General features: G+C 39.1%; 1 protein-coding gene across 2 annotated transcripts in view; it reads right to left on the bottom strand.

Moving 5' to 3' along the window:
- LARP4B (La ribonucleoprotein 4B) overlaps positions 1-18,097 on the bottom strand; it is an 88,381-nt gene that overhangs the window by 33,365 nt on the left and 36,919 nt on the right. For both annotated transcript variants that reach the window (XM_084872353.1, XM_084872352.1), the window contains 2 exons: positions 2,213-2,363; positions 1,811-1,951 (listed from right to left, as the gene is read on the bottom strand). In XM_084872353.1, coding sequence (XP_084728479.1) covers positions 1,811-1,951; positions 2,213-2,363 — 292 coding nt within the window. The remainder of the gene's footprint in view (positions 1-1,810; positions 1,952-2,212; positions 2,364-18,097) is intronic.

The raw sequence follows: 18,097 nt of genomic DNA, 5'->3' as shown, positions 1-18,097 counted from the left end.
AAAATATATATTTTTTTAAAATTAATTATATTTCTATCTACTGATAAACAATTGCTTAACAACTGCTTAATTTATTTAATAAACAAATTAAATTTTTAAAAAATCACAAGAGAATAGCACCAAAAAATTACAAAAAACTTAAGGATAAGTTGAATAAAAGATGTGAAAGACCAGTACACTGAAAAAAACCACAAAACAAAACAAAACAAAACAAAAAAAGCGCACCACCAAGCCAAGAAAAACCAAAGACCTAAACACGTGGAAACATATATCTTATTTATGAATACTGCCTTAGGATGTCAATTTTCTCCAACTGATATATAGATTCAATGCAATTTCAATTAAAAAAAACCTCAGCACTTTATAGCTAATAACCATCTTATTCAAATTTGTATGAAAATGGAAATTAGAAAATCCAAAATAACTCTGAAAAAGAACAAAATGAGAGGGCTAACACTACCTGTTTTTAAGAATTACTTACAGTAATCAAAAAAGCCTAAGAGACCGTTCAACCAGTAACTATGATGCACACTAACCACCAGGGGGCAGACGCTCAATGCACAGGCATGAAAACATGGAACAGATTGATGAATCTCAGAGGGAAGGGGGCTGGGGGACTGCAGGAGGAGATTAATTAAAGATCTTGTATGCATACTAGAAGCCCAATGTATGGATTTGTGCACTGGTAAGGTCTGTTGGCCTGGCCTGCAGGGATTGTCTGAAGACAGAACAAAAAGTTGTGAAACGTTTGTCCAGAAAATTACTTCTCTGGGCCACTGTGGGCCATGCTAAGGGCCCACTGGAAGTTGGTGATCATGAACTTAAAGCAAAACTATACTTTTATATAGTTTTGTTCAGTCACATATATCTATCCACTCAGGAATAAGCACATTATAGATAGATAATTATATTTAAACAAGTTTGAAGCATTTGCTAAGCAACTATGAAGGAAGTAATGAAACGAAGGCAAAAGGCGGGTCATGGGAGATTACAGATGTCAGGAGAGACATTCAACAAGAGCTAGCCAAATTAGCAACAGTGCAGACGTGGTCTTCAAGGATGTTATCCTTTAAGGGAAAAAATAAGTATATAATGCCAAACACTCACTGTACATGGTGCTGTGTGTGCACCTCTTGTATGTAACAACACTTGGTAGTGAGAATACAACACATAAAGGGAAGGTGTGCTTTCTCATTCATGTACCTTGTCTAACTCAAGTGTATCTCTAGAAGAGACTGAGCACACTTCACCTGCATCAGCTCTGCTAGCCAACTTAGGGTAGCTATTCCTTCCAATTAAAGTGCCCCAATCAACTGTCAATGAAAGTGCAGTCTACCTCTTAGGTCTCTGGGGTCTTAGATTATGTCAGAAACAAACTTGGAGGTGAGTTTTGATGTCCCATAACCTTTAGGCACTTTTATATCCACCCATATCCAGGCTCCCCCCTCCAAAAGAACTGCTCTCTTTTCCTTTTCTTTAATTCTTCTGAAAATAGCTTTAAATACCTCTTTAAAAAGACCAAACTTCTTTTAACTTGACTCTCAATTTCACACTAATGTTCCCTGTCTGTGGTCTCACACTTTGCCCCATGCTTCTCTCAGTCCAATGGGACTTGCTTTGTAGGAAGTGCTCAGGACTCACACTCTTTCTGTGATGCCTTCCCAGACCAGAAAGGAGTGAGTTTAAAATAGATTAAAAGGAAGCAATATCAGGCACATTATGCAGGGAAAGATTTAAAAAGCTAAATTTCGAAAAGCAACATAAAAAAGCCTGTACTCTATATGAAAATGAATTCATAAAGCAGCTTTACCTGTTTCACTGTTTTCAGGCAGAGACTCATATTCAGAGTGATCCAGAGCCAAAGTATTCATGGCTGTTTGGTCCAACTCCTGCAATTCTGACAGTGCTGCATTTTCATGACTTTTGTCACCATCTCCATTGGCATCCAATTCTGTAATTAGGAATTTTATCCCAGAAGATAAGTTAGAAGAGTAACTTTCTCTTAAAACAAAGCAAAACAAAACAAAAGCTTATGTACATAATTAGTTTGATTTTTTTAAGTTGATGGTGAAAGAGAGCATGGCTCTTAAATAGTATCACAAACCAGGACACAAATTTTAATTAACAATTTCTTAAAAGACAATTTAAAAGTAAACAAAGACCAAGCCTGGAGAGCAAAGATACTCCTCATGGCATTGAGCTCACCACTCACCCTCCTGGCTGTAGTCAGGGCGCTGGCAAGGGGTGTCCTCCCAGGCTGCATTCACACCACTGTCTGACGCACTACCTGCCTCCAAATGTAACACAGGGGTCCCCCATACTTTTGCATTGGGGTTTAGTTCCGAAACCTTGGCTGTCGGTACCTAAGACAAATTTTGATATATGCATTTGTAATCAAATTCTAATCAAATGCAATTAAACTTAATCAGAGTTAACATGCAGAGAATTTATGCTAAAAAGGGCTGAACCTATGTGCACATACTTTGGGGGTGAAGTCAAGGGCAACAGTAATAAAAGTGGATGCATTCAGAACTCAACTTAATTTGTCATTAGAATCTAAGGCTCTCTAGAGATAGTAACTGATAAATAATACGGATACAATTATCATCAATGCTTTAGACTACCCAACAAAATTTGCAAAACTGCAAATCTGAATAGAACATAGAGAAAATATACACTAATAAATATGCAAATTGACCATACCTCTGTGGCGCCCATCAGCCAATCAGGAGTGAGTATGCAAATTAACACAACAAATATGGCAGGTTAATTTGCATACACAGGCACGTAGTGGCTGGGATGCCTGCTATGAGGGGAATGAGGGGGGTGGGGGCGCACACAGAGGGAGCTACAGGAGCGGTGCTCCGGCTGGAGCAGAGAAGATTAAAGGCTAAAGCTGGAGCAAAGATGGAAGGCAGCAGCTAGAGCAAAGGCCTGGTCCTGGGTGCCAGAGGAAAACCAGTTCCGGCAGCCAGGGGAAGGAAGTCCTATTGCACGATTCTTCATGCAACAGGCCTCTAGTTTGAAAATAGACCTCAAACACTCATATAAGCAAACGATGTAGAAAATGAAAGTTCTTCCATAAAAAGGTCTCTAACAGCTCTGTCAGAGGGTGCTAGATGGGGCACTTCTGGTACCATGCTCATTTCAGAATTACTAGACTCTTGCTATCCAGACATACCAGATGCTTCTGCTCTGTTTGTCCCACATACTCACACTATCCCAAGTACTCACATGCTACCACCTTCACCTTCTTTAAGGATTGGGGAGGTCTTTTCCAGTGAACCTTATTAAACTGACAACCACCTGATTTTTCTTCTGCTCACTTGAGTGGCTCCACAAGTCTAAAGAAAAGTTAATGTCAAAAATGATGCTCAAAAAATAAAAAATAAAATGCTGCTCCTCAAATTAACTTCAGTTCTGCTACCATAATCTTTCAGCAAACCCAGCCAAATTATTCACCTTTTTCCAGGGACCAGAGCCTTGTCCCTACTGTATAAGGGGTCAGAGCTTCTAAAGGAAGGCACCAGAGTCCTGGTCCCAGGAGCCCTTGAGCAATGCCAGGCAGGAATTCTGAGCTTAGTGTTGCCTCAATGCATTAACACAAAAAGGTGCACATATTACCCGATGCTCTCCTAATGTAAAACGGGGCAGGATAAGTCATCAAAGAAACCACATGTAAATTAACCCTAAAAAAGACAAAATACGCCGAAACCGGTTTGGCTCAATGGATAGAGTGTCGGCTTAGGGACTGAAGGAACCCGGGTTCGATTCCGGTTAAGGGCATGTACCTTGGTTGCGGGCATATCCCCAGTAGGGGGTGTGCAAGAGGCAGCTGATCGATGACTCTCTCTCATCGATGTTTCTAACTCTCTATCTCTCTCCCTTCCTCTCTGTACAAAATCAATAAAATATATTAAAAAAAAAAAAAAAAAAGACAAAATATACCAACTTACACCATACATAAAAATAAACTCAAAATGGCTGAAACCGGTTTGGCTCAGTGGTAGAGTGTCAGACTGCGGACTGAAAGGTCCCAGGTTCGATTACGGTCAAGGGCATGTACCTGGGTTGCGGGCACATCCCCAGTGGGGGGTGTGCAAGAGGCAGCTGGTCGATGTTTCTCTCCCATCGACGTTTCTAGCTCTCTATCTCTCTCCCTTCCTCTCTGTGAAAAATCAATAAAATATATTTTAAAAAAAATAAAAAATAAAATAAACTCAAAATGGATAAAGGACTTAAATTTAAACTAAGACAGGAAACCATTAAGAAAACGGTGGTACATATACACAATGGAATACTATGCTGCGGTTAAAAAAAAAAAGAAGGAATTCTTACTACTTAAAACTAGAAAGCATTATGCTAAGTGAAATAAGCCAGTCAGAGAAAAATAAATATCCCATGATCTCACTCATTTGTGGAATACAATGAACAACATAAACTGATGAACAAAAACAGATCCAGAGACAGAAAAGCATCGATCAGACTGTCAAACCTCAGAGGGAAGATAGGGGAAGGTGGAGATAAGAAGGAGAGATCAACCAAAGGACTTGTATGCATGCATATAAGCCTAACCAATGGAAACCAATGGACACAGACACCAGGGGGGTGAGGGCATGAGTGTGTGTGTGGGGGGGTGAGTGGCAGTAGGGGGATAAGGACACATATGTACTACCTTAATCAATAAAGAAAAAAAAAGAGACAAAATAAATTCACTCAAATTGGGGTGATTAAAGTTTCAAGTAATAAACAACTATTTCTAAAATCGACAGTAGAAGCCGATGTGGTTAAAACTATTGTATCTACTTTATTCATATTCAGGAGGCAAGGCAATAAAGATTATGTCCACAAAATGGGATGTCTCAGTGAATGTCTACCTGGAAGTTTCCTCATTGTTAAGGTATTGATGAATGGGCAAAAAAACATGGTTCTCTGCCAAGACTGGTTTGGCTCAGTGGTGGAGCGTCGGTCTGCGGACTGAAAGGTCCTGGGTTTGATTCCGGTTAAGGGCATGTGCCTTGGTTGTGGGCACATCCCCAGTGGGGGGTGTGCAGGAGGCAGCTGATCGATGTCCCTCTCTCATTGATGTTTCTAGCTTTCTATCCCTCTCCCTTCCTCTCTGTAAAAAAAATAAATAAATAAAAAAAATAAAAATCAATAAAATATAGTAAAAAAAAAACACAAAACACATGGTTCTCCTTCTCCTTAAAAAAAAACACACAAACAAACAAACAAATAAACAACAACAAAAAAAATAGACCCAAGCCCTATTGCATTCAGTGGTTAAGAGCATCAACCTGCGTCACAGGTTCCATTTCCTGTCAAGGGCACAAACCTGGGCCCAGTGGCTGCCCATTGACCTATGAACCAAGCACACAAACCTGGGTTGCATGTTCGATCCCCACCCCTGGTCAGGGCATATGTAGGAGACAGCCAATCAATGTCTCTCTCTCACAGTGATGTTTCTCCCTTAACTCTCCCCCCCCTTCTTCCACTCTCTCTAAAACACAATGGAAAAAATAACCTCGAGTGATGATTAGCAAAAAATAAATTAATTAATAATAATAATAAAAGAATACTATACTCAAGAAGTACTGAGTCTTGAATCACTCTTTGTATATGTCTACAGTTCCGGATCATTTTGGCCTTTGCTTCTGCACAAGGTGTGTTTCTCTATTTGTCTCTCATCCTCCTGCCCGCATGCCCCCAATAAATACATCCCAAATGCTCAGTAAGTGCCAGGCACAGCACTAAGCCATCAGAATAGAACAATGCAGATACAAGCCTGGTGAACAAAGGGCAATGCAAAAGGTACTCTGCATCTAATACACCACCACTACCTTCCTCAGCATTCACACCTGTACAACCTGCTTTTTTCCTCCCTCTTAAATCATGTCTCTATTCTCTTTCTTTTCCCTAACACTTGTGTAAACCACTATTTCTAATTATATTGGAACCTCGGTTCTTGAACCAAATTCGTTATGGAAGCTGTTCAAGACGTGACTTGTTCGAAAACTGAATCATTTCTTTCCCATTAGAAATAATGTAAATTGAATTAATCCATTCCAGACCCTCCCCCAAAAATGATTCTGTTTTAACCTTTCTTATATACAGTACATTCCTAATATACTGATTAATCTATAGATAAGCACTTCTTAAATTTTTGGAACCACCCCCTACTAGCCTTATATGAATTTTTTATATAGCACTGCCTTCGAAATGCTCTCACCAGCTAACCAGCTAACTGCTTTTTGCTGATCTGATCAACAATGGTTTTGTTAACTATTCAACTGCCTTGGATTGTTGTTTTGTGAGCACTTTCACACCCTTAGCAACATTAGTACTCTTGATGGCTTCACTATGTGTTGTTTATGTTTTTTAATCTTAGCAACTCTTTTTAAAAAAATATTTATTGTTGAAAGTATTACATATGTCCCCCATTGACTCCTTCTACTGCCCCACCACCCGCCCTCCGGGCCTTCACCACCTTATTGTCTGTGTCCATGGGTTATGCATATATGCATACAAATTCTTTGGTTGACCTCTTCCTACCCACCCAACTTCGGCCTTCCCTGAGAACTCACAGTCTATTCCATGCTTCTATGTCACCAGATCTATTTTATTTGCCAGTTTAGTCCATTCACTAGATTCCATACATGAATGAAATCATGTGATACTTGTCTTTCTCTGACTGGCTTATTTTGCTTAGCATAATACCCTCCAGGTTCCTCCATGCTATCTCAAAGGGTAAGAGATTCTTCTGTTTTTACTGCTCCATAGTATATGTGTAAATGTACCACAGTACTAAGCCATCTTTTTTATCCATTCATCCTCTAATGGGTACTTGGGCTGTTTCCAGATCTTAACTATTGTAAATTGCGCTGCTATGAACACAGAAGAAGTACATACTATATATCCTTTCTGATGGGTGCGTCTGATTTCTTATTATATAGTCTTAGAAGTGGGATGATTGGGTCAAATGGAAGTTCCATTTTTTATTTTTTGAGTAAACTCCATACTGTTTTCCATAATGGCTACACCAGTGTGCATTCCCACCAGCAGTGTACTAGGGTTCCCTTTTCTCTATATTCTTGCCAGCAAAATTAACATCCAGAAATCGATGGCATTTTTATACACCAATAATGAACTCTCATAAAGAGAAACTAAAAAAGCAATCCCATTTACCATTGCAACAAAAAAAAATTAAGATACTTAGGAATAAACTTAACTAAGGATGTAAAAAACCTTCACTTGGAAAACTAGAGGATGTTGAAAAAAAGAGGTAGAGGAGCCAAGACCGGTTTGGCTCAATGGATAGAGCGTCGGCTTGGGGACTAAAAGGTCCCTGGTTCGATTCCAGTCAAGGACATGTACCTTGGTTGCGGGCATATCCCCAGTGGGGGTGTGCAAGAGGCAGCTGATCGATGACTCTCATCGATGTTTCTGACTCTCTCTCTCTCTCACTTTCTCTCTCCCTCCCTTCCTCTCTGTACAAAATCAATAAAATATATTTTTTAAAAAACAAAAATAAAATATGATTTCTCTTAATGCTTACATTAAAAAAAAAAAAAAAAAAAAAAAAGAGGTAGAGGAAAATATAAAGTGGAAGAAAATACCATGTGTATGGATTGCTAGAATCAATAACATCAAAATGTCCATACCACCCAAAATGTCAACACATCCCTATTAAAATACCAATGGCATATTTCACAGGTCTAGAACAAGCACTCCAAAAATTTATATAGAACAAAAAAAGACGGCGAAAACCCGAGCTGGTTTGGCTCAGTGGATAGAGTGTCAGCCTACAGTTTGAAGGGTCCCGGGTTTGATTCTGGTCACATGCCAGAGTTGTGGGCCTGATCCCAAGTAGGGGGCATTTAGGAGGCAGCCAATCAATTATTCTCATCGCTGATGCTTCTCTCTCTCCCTTTCTCCCCTTCCTTTCTGAAATCAATAAAAATATTTTTAAAAACCCACAAAAATGAAGAGCCACAGCAATCTTGAGAAAGAACAAAGTTGGAGGGATCACAATACCAGATATCATGTTATACTACAAAGCCACTGTACCCAAAACAACTCAATACTGGCACAAGAACAGGCATATAGATCAATGAAATAGAACAGAGAATCTAGAAATCAATTCAAACCATTATGCTCAATTAATATTTGACAAAGAAGCTAAGAACATACAATAAAGACAGTCTCCTCCTCCTTGCCCTAACTGGTTTTGCTCAATGGATAGAGGGTTGGCCTGTGGACTCAAGGGTCCCAGGTTCGATTCCAGTCCAGGGCATGTACCTTGGTTGTGGGCACATGCCCAGTAAGGAGGTGCAGGAGGCAGCTGATCGATGTTTCTCTCTCATCAATATTTCTAATTCTCTATCCTTCTCCCTTCCTCTCTGTAAAAAAATCAATAAAATATATATATATATTAAAATTTTCCTCAATAAATGGTGTTGGGAAAATTGGGCAGATATCTGATAAAGGAAATGAAAATCTGATATATCCAAAATATATAAGGAACTCATACAACTTAACAAAAGGAAAATAAACAATTCAATAAAAAAATGAGTAAAGGACCTGAATAGACACTTCTCCAAAGTGAAAATATAGAAGGCAAAGAGACATGAAAAAAACGCTCAGTCACTGATCATCAGAGATACAAATAAATGAGGTATCACCTTACACCTGTCAGAAATGGCTACCATCAACAAATGGCTTCTCTATGTTTTTACCTTTATGTAATTTTCTACTTCGTAAGTAGTAGATACTTAAATCCAAATCAACTCATGACTTAAAGCAATTATGCAGTATTAAAAAGATATTCTGAGATGTGACAAGGGTGAAAAATGGGAGACATAACTAAATCCTAATGGCATGACAACTAACACTGGAGAGGTGGCTAGGTGCCAGAATATTTATGTACTTACCTGTATTTAATCATGACAAGCCTGTCAGGTAGTAGTAATCACTGCCTCCATTTCAGAAATAAGAAAACCAAGAAAGAGGTTATGAAATTACTCCCCCCTCCCCCCCCCCAAAAAAAATGATGGTAATAAGAAAAAGTGCTCTAATGTCAGCAAAAACATTTATCAAGAGTTCATTAACTTCTTGTAATCCCCGCCCCCTATCGGGGTGGGAGAGGCCTATCAGGGGCGGGGCCAGCTAAGGGGAAGGGCCGAGGGAGGTAGGCCGGCTGGACCCCATCCCCAGATCAGGACTGTTTGCTGCCCTAGTGACCAGTCATTCCGGCGTCCTGGTCACTGGATTATATATATATATATATATATATATATATATATATATATATATATATATATATATAATATTATATGGAACTTCCAACTGATTATCAATAACTCGGCCTGCTTGGCCACCCAAGTCTTATTTTTTCCACTGAAAATCATAACCTAAGTAATGATCATTACAACCAGAAATGAAGTGACCTTAAAAAACACATTTTGCCCCAGCTGGGTGACTTAGTTGTTTGGAATGCCATCCAGTACACTAATAGTGTGCAAGTTCGATTCTTGGTCTAAGTATGTACCTAGGCTGTGGTTTGATCCCTGTTCAAAGTACATACGAGAGGCAACCATTCACTGTTTCTCTCTCACACTGGTGTTCCTCTCTCTCTCTCTCCCTCTCTCTCCCTCTCTCTCTCTCTCTCTCTCTCTCTCTCTCTCTCTCTCTCTCCTCCATCCCCTTCCTCTCTCTCTAAAAATCAATCAACATATACTCAGGTGACAATTAAAAAAAAGTTTTGAATCAATATGGTATAAATGACCAATATTACTCTTGGAAGAGTAAAGCAGCCCCAAATTCTGACGCTCTAAAGAAATTCTTCTGCTCAGCTGGTGTGACTCAGTGGTTGATTGCCGACCTATGAACCAGGAGGTCATTGTTCCATTCAGGGTCAGGACACATACTCAGGTTGTGGTTGCTGGCTCAGTACCCAGTTGGGGGCATGCAGAAGGCAGCTGATCAATGATTCTCTCTCATCATTGTTGTTTCTCTCCCTCCCTCTCCCTTCCTCTCTGAAATCAATAAAAAATATATATATATATTTTTTTCTTTAAAAAGCAACTCTTAGCCTGCAGACTGAAAGGTCTCAGGTTTGATTCCAGTATGGGCACATACCTAGTTGCATGTTGGGGACATGCAGGAGGCAGCCAATCAATTATTCTCATCATTGATGTTTCTCTCTCTCTCTCCCTCCCTCTCTGAAATCAATAAAAATATATTTAAAAAATAAAAAGATAAACTCTTCTACCCACCCAAACATTACGCGCCATTTAAAACAATTTACCCCTAGCAATTCATAAATTTGTGTTTGTCACAACATGAGATAGAATGGTCTCACTGACAAGTTACTGAGTAGAAACTAGAATAACTAATATCAGAGGAAGTAAAGGCAGGTGAAGAAAATACAACAGTTAAGATAAGAGGGCAACAGTTAAGAGGGGAAAAGATACACTTATACATTTCTTATTTCAAGTTAGCACAAACTTCCTGGATTTGTCCCTAAGTAAGTTTAATAATTCATAGCAATTCACTGGCTTTAGAGTCATGAAGTCTCATTCTTCTGGTTCTTGATCTGTAACATGGAGTAGTAGCTGCTATTTATAAGATTACTATTAAAAAAGATATCTACTGTGAAAACTAGAGTTGTGAAAAGCAAAGCATTATCCTAAATATAGTATGTCAAATTAGAATGCTGTTTGGATGTTATCTCATAATTGAAAAGCTAATTCAAAACAGTACACATGTATCTCACAGGCAGAAGAGCAGGACAGCAACAGAAACCATGTGCACTCTATATTAATGCACTAAGCACTGAAATTCGCAGTCAACTGTATGCAAATAGTTAAAAGGCCTAATTTTATAGTGTTTGCCTTTATAATAATTTAAGAAACTTGAATGTAACTCTGGTAAAACTCCCAAATGTGGACATGGAAAGAAAAGAAGTTAATGGATGATTCCCTAAATTATAGAATTTTTACTTATTTATCTCCATATAATAGGCATTAATTAACATCTACTCTACACATCTATCTCCTTACAATTACCATTTTTCTTGCCTAATGCAACAAAATTTTCAATATTAAAAGTATGCCCTTTCAATCATACATGTCCAAAAGGACTGCTTTAAGAGAAGACTAACTTCCCTTTTTATGGAATATTTGCATTTATTACAGAATTTCTAGAAAGATGCCCAAATTAGCTGCCCATTGCAGAATCAGCTGCGAAGGTTCTTCCAAATGAGCAGGACTTGAGCACTGTGGTCTGAAAAGCTCTGCAGATGTTTCTGACAGAAAGGAGACAGCAAAATTTCCGAGAATTAAAAGCAGCAAATTTTACCTGCCTTAGACGGTTACCATACAATGAAGCGGAAAGCACAGATTTAATTCATGTACACACTGCAAGTGTAAGTAACCTTTTAGAAAAGACTAAATATCCAATGGGTCAAATGCTTGTTCTGCTTCAGCAAGCTGGTGATAAGAAAGTCAGGACTGGCATGACAGCCTGCACAAGCACATGAATAAGAAGTCCACAAACATAAGATGGTTTACACAAAGCTGAATCGACCACCTGAGCAGTACAGGTTTAGTGCTAATAAGAGTTGACAAACACTCTGGCTAAAATACACCAAACAATAAAGTGAATTCATAGTCACCAATTTGGAAATGGTTAAATCAATGCTACGTAACTCATAGCTTTACATTTACATAAAGATTCAAACAACTGTCCATTGTTTAGAATAAACATTTGTTAATTTCAACTTAAGAGCAATCAAAATGAAAGATTAATATATCACAGCACAATAAAAACTGATAAAAACACTTACTAACTGTGCACTACTACTCTGCCATCCCCAAATAACACCATCTTCTGCGATTGGTAGCTGATAATGGAGCTTTTCCATCCAAAAGGGAGTAATCTTGAAGTCCTGTGGCTGGCTGTGCAGGTCCCCCATAAGTATTTGTTTATCCTCTAGTTCACCTTTCACAACTGTGTTAGTCCACAGACAGCCCACGGGATATCGACAACCACCACCTGCCAGGCTTTCAGAAAACATCTGACCTGCAAACCCTCCCATTGGATAATAGGAAAGTTCATTCAAATACAATTCCTCTGGGAAGCTCTGCAAATCCTCTTTTGAGGGGTTTTCAGATGTATTTATAGTGTCTTCTGAGAGTAATAAAACATGGTCCTCACTACTTGGTACTACCATTTCTTTGCTGCCACCTGAGATGACAGGAACTGCCTGCAGCACATTGTGAGGAACAGCTGTGTGTTTGTCCACTTGGGCAGGATCCTCACCAGCCAAATAGGAATTCTCATCAAGAGCGCCACATAACTCTATTTCTCCAAAATTCACCCTTGAACTTCCCACAAAATCCACTTCATCATTTAATGCAGGCTCTTTAACTGTGGCTCTGACATTTCTTTGTGTGAAGTGATGTGCAAGTCTGCTTGTCCCACATGGACCTCTGCAATAGCTGTCGTCGGAGTCACTGTCTTTCTCCCAGGAAAGTCCTTCCCCTATCACTTCTGTTTTGTGTCCTGCCACCACAGTGTCTAAAGTATCAGAGACGTCAGTGGATGTGCAGGAAACCTGCTCCTGTCTTGGATCTCCACCACAGTTAAAAGAGCAGGTCTCCTGTGCGTCTGCCATCTGTTCACCTGAACTCACAGGTGGTACAAGATGAAGATCTTTGTGTTTGCTGTCATTCACTCTGCAGGTTTCTTCACATTTTTCTATTTGATTTATTTCAAAGTCAGGTGCTATTGTTATACTAGAACTAGCACAAGCCAATACATCCTGACCGGGCACTGTCTTGCATTTTTCTATATTTGTTTCCCAATGAAAGATTGTTTTAGAACCTAACTTGAAATTTTCTATGTCATTTTTACTTGTCTCTCTGTGATTAGCCTTTAGTGACTGTTTTTTGGCATTTTCTAGTCTGTGAGGGCCACTCACTGAACTCTTTACACACAATTCATCCTCTGCTTTATGATTCTGGCCTGTTTCACTTTTTTCTTCGTCAGTGCAGTTGAAAATAAATGCAGAGGACATAAAGTTACTCTGAACACACCTGGGTCCATGAGGAGATTCATCCTTCTGGGGCACTTCCAGCAAACTCCTGAGATCCTGCGTATCTGTTCTTTGATATAAGCCCTCCACATTTTTTGCCTGCATTGCATGAGTTAAATCACTAATTTGGGCCTGGGCTATGATAGCCCCAGTATCTGCACACAGATCTTCCTGACTCAAAGATCTTTCAAAAGCCCTTTTATCATGACTTTCATCTTCAAAAATGCTCATTTCATCCTCATCTTGATAAGACAAACTATTTTCAGGTTGCAAAGCCAATTCTCCTTTGCTCACACGCTGGATGCTCCCAGTTCCCAGGCTGCAATCACCACTGTATTGTCCCTTTGTCATTGCTGGCCCCAGGTATTCAGATCTGGGGTCCTCACTTCTTTTAGGGGCTGCTCCTTGGAAATTAGCATGAACAAGAAGACACTCATTTCCAAAGCTCACTGAAGTGATACATCTATTTGATCTGTCCAATCTGTTAACATCTAAATTGGAATAATCACTGTCTTTTAGATGTTTCATAAAGTTCTTTCCTCCTCCCTTTTCAGAGTTTAAACTCTGATCTATATTAGCTTTTACAGCCTCGGTGTCAGCACTTTGTTCAATTAGATCAACACCCGAGTCACCCATCGGACTTAATAGTACTGAACTATGGCTCTCTCCTTCTTCGGGGATGGCACACATGTATTCTAGTGAGTCAGTGTCTATGTTAGTATTTGATTCAGGTATTGTGCCAACATTATGTAATGCATCACTTTCTGTGTAATCTGTAGGGAACCCAGTGTAAGGGTTTGCCCTTAAAGACTGAGCCTGCATGTCACCAGTGTTTCTTTTACAAGATGGGTCACTGTCAGTAAAAACTTTGAGACTAGGTTCAGTTTTTTCATTAGAGACTTCCTTCATGCCACATGGGTATAGTTCTTCCTGTGGTGCCTCTAAGTCCCCTGGACCTCCAGCAGTGTTATCTGTGGAGGCCCCTCTGCAAACCCCCTCAAAAGTGACAGCTGAGGGGCTCTCTTCTGTGGCAGCTGTTCCACACATGTGCACACATGGCTCGTCGTCACTGTCCAGGCTTCCAGGATCTACAACACAGATACTGTAAAACTTGCTCTCTCTTGAATTCCAGCATCGCTTCTGATCCACACAAATGGGGTTTGCCCTCTCGGTCTCCCTACCAGACTCATCTAAAGCATTTTTCTCATTACCACAACTGATGTGAACATTTACTGTGATTTCTTTTTCTACTACAGCATTTTTACATGTGCCAGAGTGATGGTACAGATGGTTATTTACAAGGGCTCCTTCCTGCTTGTCCTGGTCAGAAGGCCCCGGGACATGTGAAAGACACTCGTCCTCTTCAGAGGCAATACCTACAGAAAAACTCTGTGTGTTGTCAATGTCCACACTCACAGTCTCACAGACACTCTCACAGGCCTGCTCAACAGCAGCAGTACCTGAATTGTCAGTCTCATCCAAATTTTTATACCTATCTAGGAACTTATACATTAAAGAGGAAATAAAGTTAACCGATGGCCTTGATCTGTGCGCCCATTTGTGCCCAGACCTCACAAACATCCTTGGCCATATATCAGTCCCAGCAGCTGCCCTGCCGGCTCCATATTCAACATTGTGCAGCTCTTCACCTTCCAGTGTATCAAATAATACAGATAAAGTTTTACTTATCTTGTTCTCCGGGTCCTTCTCCTCCACAGGTTTTTGTAACAGGCCAGTTTTTTCATTGTCATTGTCACCACTGAATTCTTTGCTGAAGCAACAGCCCATGTTAAAAAGTTCAAACACATTACAATGCCTGTCGGCACTGTCTAAGCTCCAAGTGCACCTCACACTAATTCTCTATGGTTTCTGACAAGCCGACACCCAGATACCAAAAATAGCCCTTTGCACAACAGTCACATGTCCCCGCCACTCAAATCCAAAATCCTAATTTCAGCAGCCCCTGATCCATGCACTAAAACCTAAACAACACATGGGAACCAATGACTCAGAATAGCAACAAAATTTTTCATATTATTCTTCTTATTCTCACAAAACCAATTAAAAAGTAACTAAAATTAATATACCAGCCAGAGAAGGAATTCCCAATCTCTTGTTTTTCTACAGTGTTTCAACATTCTCTGAACTATATTTCATGGAATGATGACAACAAAGAAGTTACCTTATAAAGACTCCAATGGGAAATAACAAAAATTTGATCTTTAAAATTTATAGGTATTTATAGTGATATCTAATTTCTGGGGGGGAAATAACACTGTTGAAGTTCAGAAATAACAATGCTAGGCACAAAATTAAAATGGTGCATGTTAGAGAAACATGTTGAAACTTTATTTAAAGAAGTAAATACATAACATATTTTTGAAGTGTCCTTGTAGAAGGGATGAAAAGATGAAACAAAGTAACAAGACATACAAAACAGTAGTTTTTATAGTCTTTTCCATATATAAGATATAGTAAAACATCTACTTATTTCAAATTTATATTTCAGGCTATAACTTCTCTACTGAGGTCCAGCCAGCCCCACCTGCCCACTTCATTGCTCACTTGAATTTCTGCCAGGTGGATTTTTCCCTCCACAAACCTTTACTTCTCCAGTTTTTTCCACCCTAAAATAAATGAAACCAATTGCTCAACTATCCTTGATTTATCTTTCCCTCACCCCAACATCTACAACATCCAATCCACAGAGTTGTGTGATTGAATCTACCTCCAAAATAAATTTGCAATTCATTTACTCCAAGTCTAAGCCACCATAATTTCTCACCTTCATTGCTTAATAGCTTTTTTGATATGGTTTCTTTGTATGCATTCTTAACTCACTAAAATCCACTGTTAATATAATGAGATCAAAATAATATTCATATATGTCACACTATTCGCCACCTAAAATCCTCCAGGTTTATTCCAAATTAATTTCATCTGCTCAGAGACAATGCAAGGAGTTGCCAAATGGCTGACAAGAGCTTTGTTTTGTTTTTTGATACTATTTTCCACTTGTTGTTTCTGCTTTTAAATGCAATAACAGATGCCAATGAGGAAGTATCTCATCTTGAGAGTTTAAATTCTGAAGCCAGGATGTCTGGTTTCAAACCCTGGTTCTGCCATGTTGTAGTTAAGTATTCTTAAGGAAGTTATTTAATCCTCTCCAAGTCTCAGTTCTTCTAGATAGGATCACTTTTTGGTGCTCACTGGTTGGCTAGGCTTGTAGCTACTATTCAAAAATTTGGGGGGATAGGGAACAGAGGGATGTATGATAAATATGATTGATATTTTGGCTGGATAAATGCAAATCTGCTCCTGAATTAGTCAGATGTTTATTTGGTCATCATTATAGCAATTCTCCTTTAACTCACACTGTGTCCAACTGGGGGGAAGACTAAACCTTAAAGAAATGGTTCCTAAATCAAACTGCTAAGCATACTCACTGTCAATCATAACTGCAGACTATTGAGCATCAACACTAAGAGCTACAACACCAAGTAAGATGTCTACACACTTAAGTGTGCCATAGCAGTGTCAGTTAGAAAAAATGGTTGGAGCAATGCCACTGATAATGATGGAAAAAAAATGAACAATGCAAATGCTCCCCCCCCCCCAAAAAAAAACACAACCAAATGGCTAAAGAAATGATGGCTTATCGACATAAAGAATACACGGGGGGATAATAAAAATCAATGAGAAAAATATCCTTGGGTGAGGATTAACCACAAAAAAGGTTCCTTCCACCCTAACCGGTTTGGCTCAGTATCAGTGGAGAGAGCATTGGTCTGCGGACTCAAGGGCTCCAGGTTCAATTCTGGTCAAGGGCATAGACCTTGGTTGCAGGCACATACCCAGTAGGGGGTGTGCAGGAGGCAACTCATCAATGTTTCTCTCTCATCGATGTTACTAACTCTCTATCGCTCTCCCTTCCTCTCTGTAAAAAAATTAATAAAATATATTTTTAGAAAAAGTTCCTTCCTTTAAATAAAGTATAGTAATTTCAAAAGAAAACACTGCACGACAAGTACAAGGGAATATATAGATGAACTCATACTATATGGGAAAAAGTGAGGTGAAATATGTATCTTCTCATTGTACCGTTCTTTAAAAATAGGTGTAGTCTCTAATAAGATTTATTTTTTCTGTGAAGATACTTAAGTATATAAATTAAGTTTTAAAGGACACACATGCGAGTCAAGGTGGTCTCTTATGGTAAGTTCCAGCTCAAGTATTTAACGATCCTATGAAAACCTGAAATGTGCATCACCCTGCAAAACTGGTAAATAGTATATCCCCAATTTACAAAACCCAGTGTCAGAGATGTGATCTGCACAAGGGATGCTAGGGGTACTGAGTAGCAGGGCTAGACAAAGAACTAGCCACATGATATTCTGTTATAGGCCATTAACTCTTTTAAAAAAAAAAAAAATACATTTTTATTGACTTCAGAGAAGAAGGGCGAGGGAAGAGATAGAAACATCAATGAAGAGAATCATTGATTGGCTACCTCCTGCACGCCCCCATACTAGGGATTGACCCTGCAACCCAGGCATATGCCCTTGACTGTAACTGAACCCAGGACCTTCTGTCTGCAGGTCAACACACTGAGCCAAACCAGTTAGGGCAGCCATTAACACTTAAAAATAGCAAAAAAATTATATGAAGGTAGTACTAATTGCAAGTTATTTCTCCACAGAAATGAAATATTGAATTCTTTTTCAGATAGGTCTTAATTCTCACCCACAAAGTAATTTACAGAAACAAAACAGACCAAAACCCCCCACAGAATCCAAAAGCTAGTTTCACAGCCAGCAACAGGTTTTAAGACATTTTGAACATTATATTAGACTGCAAATCAACCAGAGGAAGATTTGTTCTTTTAAAAAATTATTTTTATTGTTTTAAAACTCTCAATGATTTCTGTTATTTCCCTCTTAGACTACCATTTGGATTTTAAGTTACTAAAGCTATTCTAAATTTCATTTTTATTAAGTCATA

The sequence above is a fragment of the Pipistrellus hanaki genome (genome assembly GCF_964339955.1).
Source record: "Pipistrellus hanaki genome assembly, chromosome: 1".
NCBI lineage: Eukaryota > Metazoa > Chordata > Mammalia > Chiroptera > Vespertilionidae > Pipistrellus > Pipistrellus hanaki.
The sequence above is the reverse complement of the archived record's forward strand: the minus strand, read 5'-3'. Positions and strand labels throughout refer to the sequence as shown.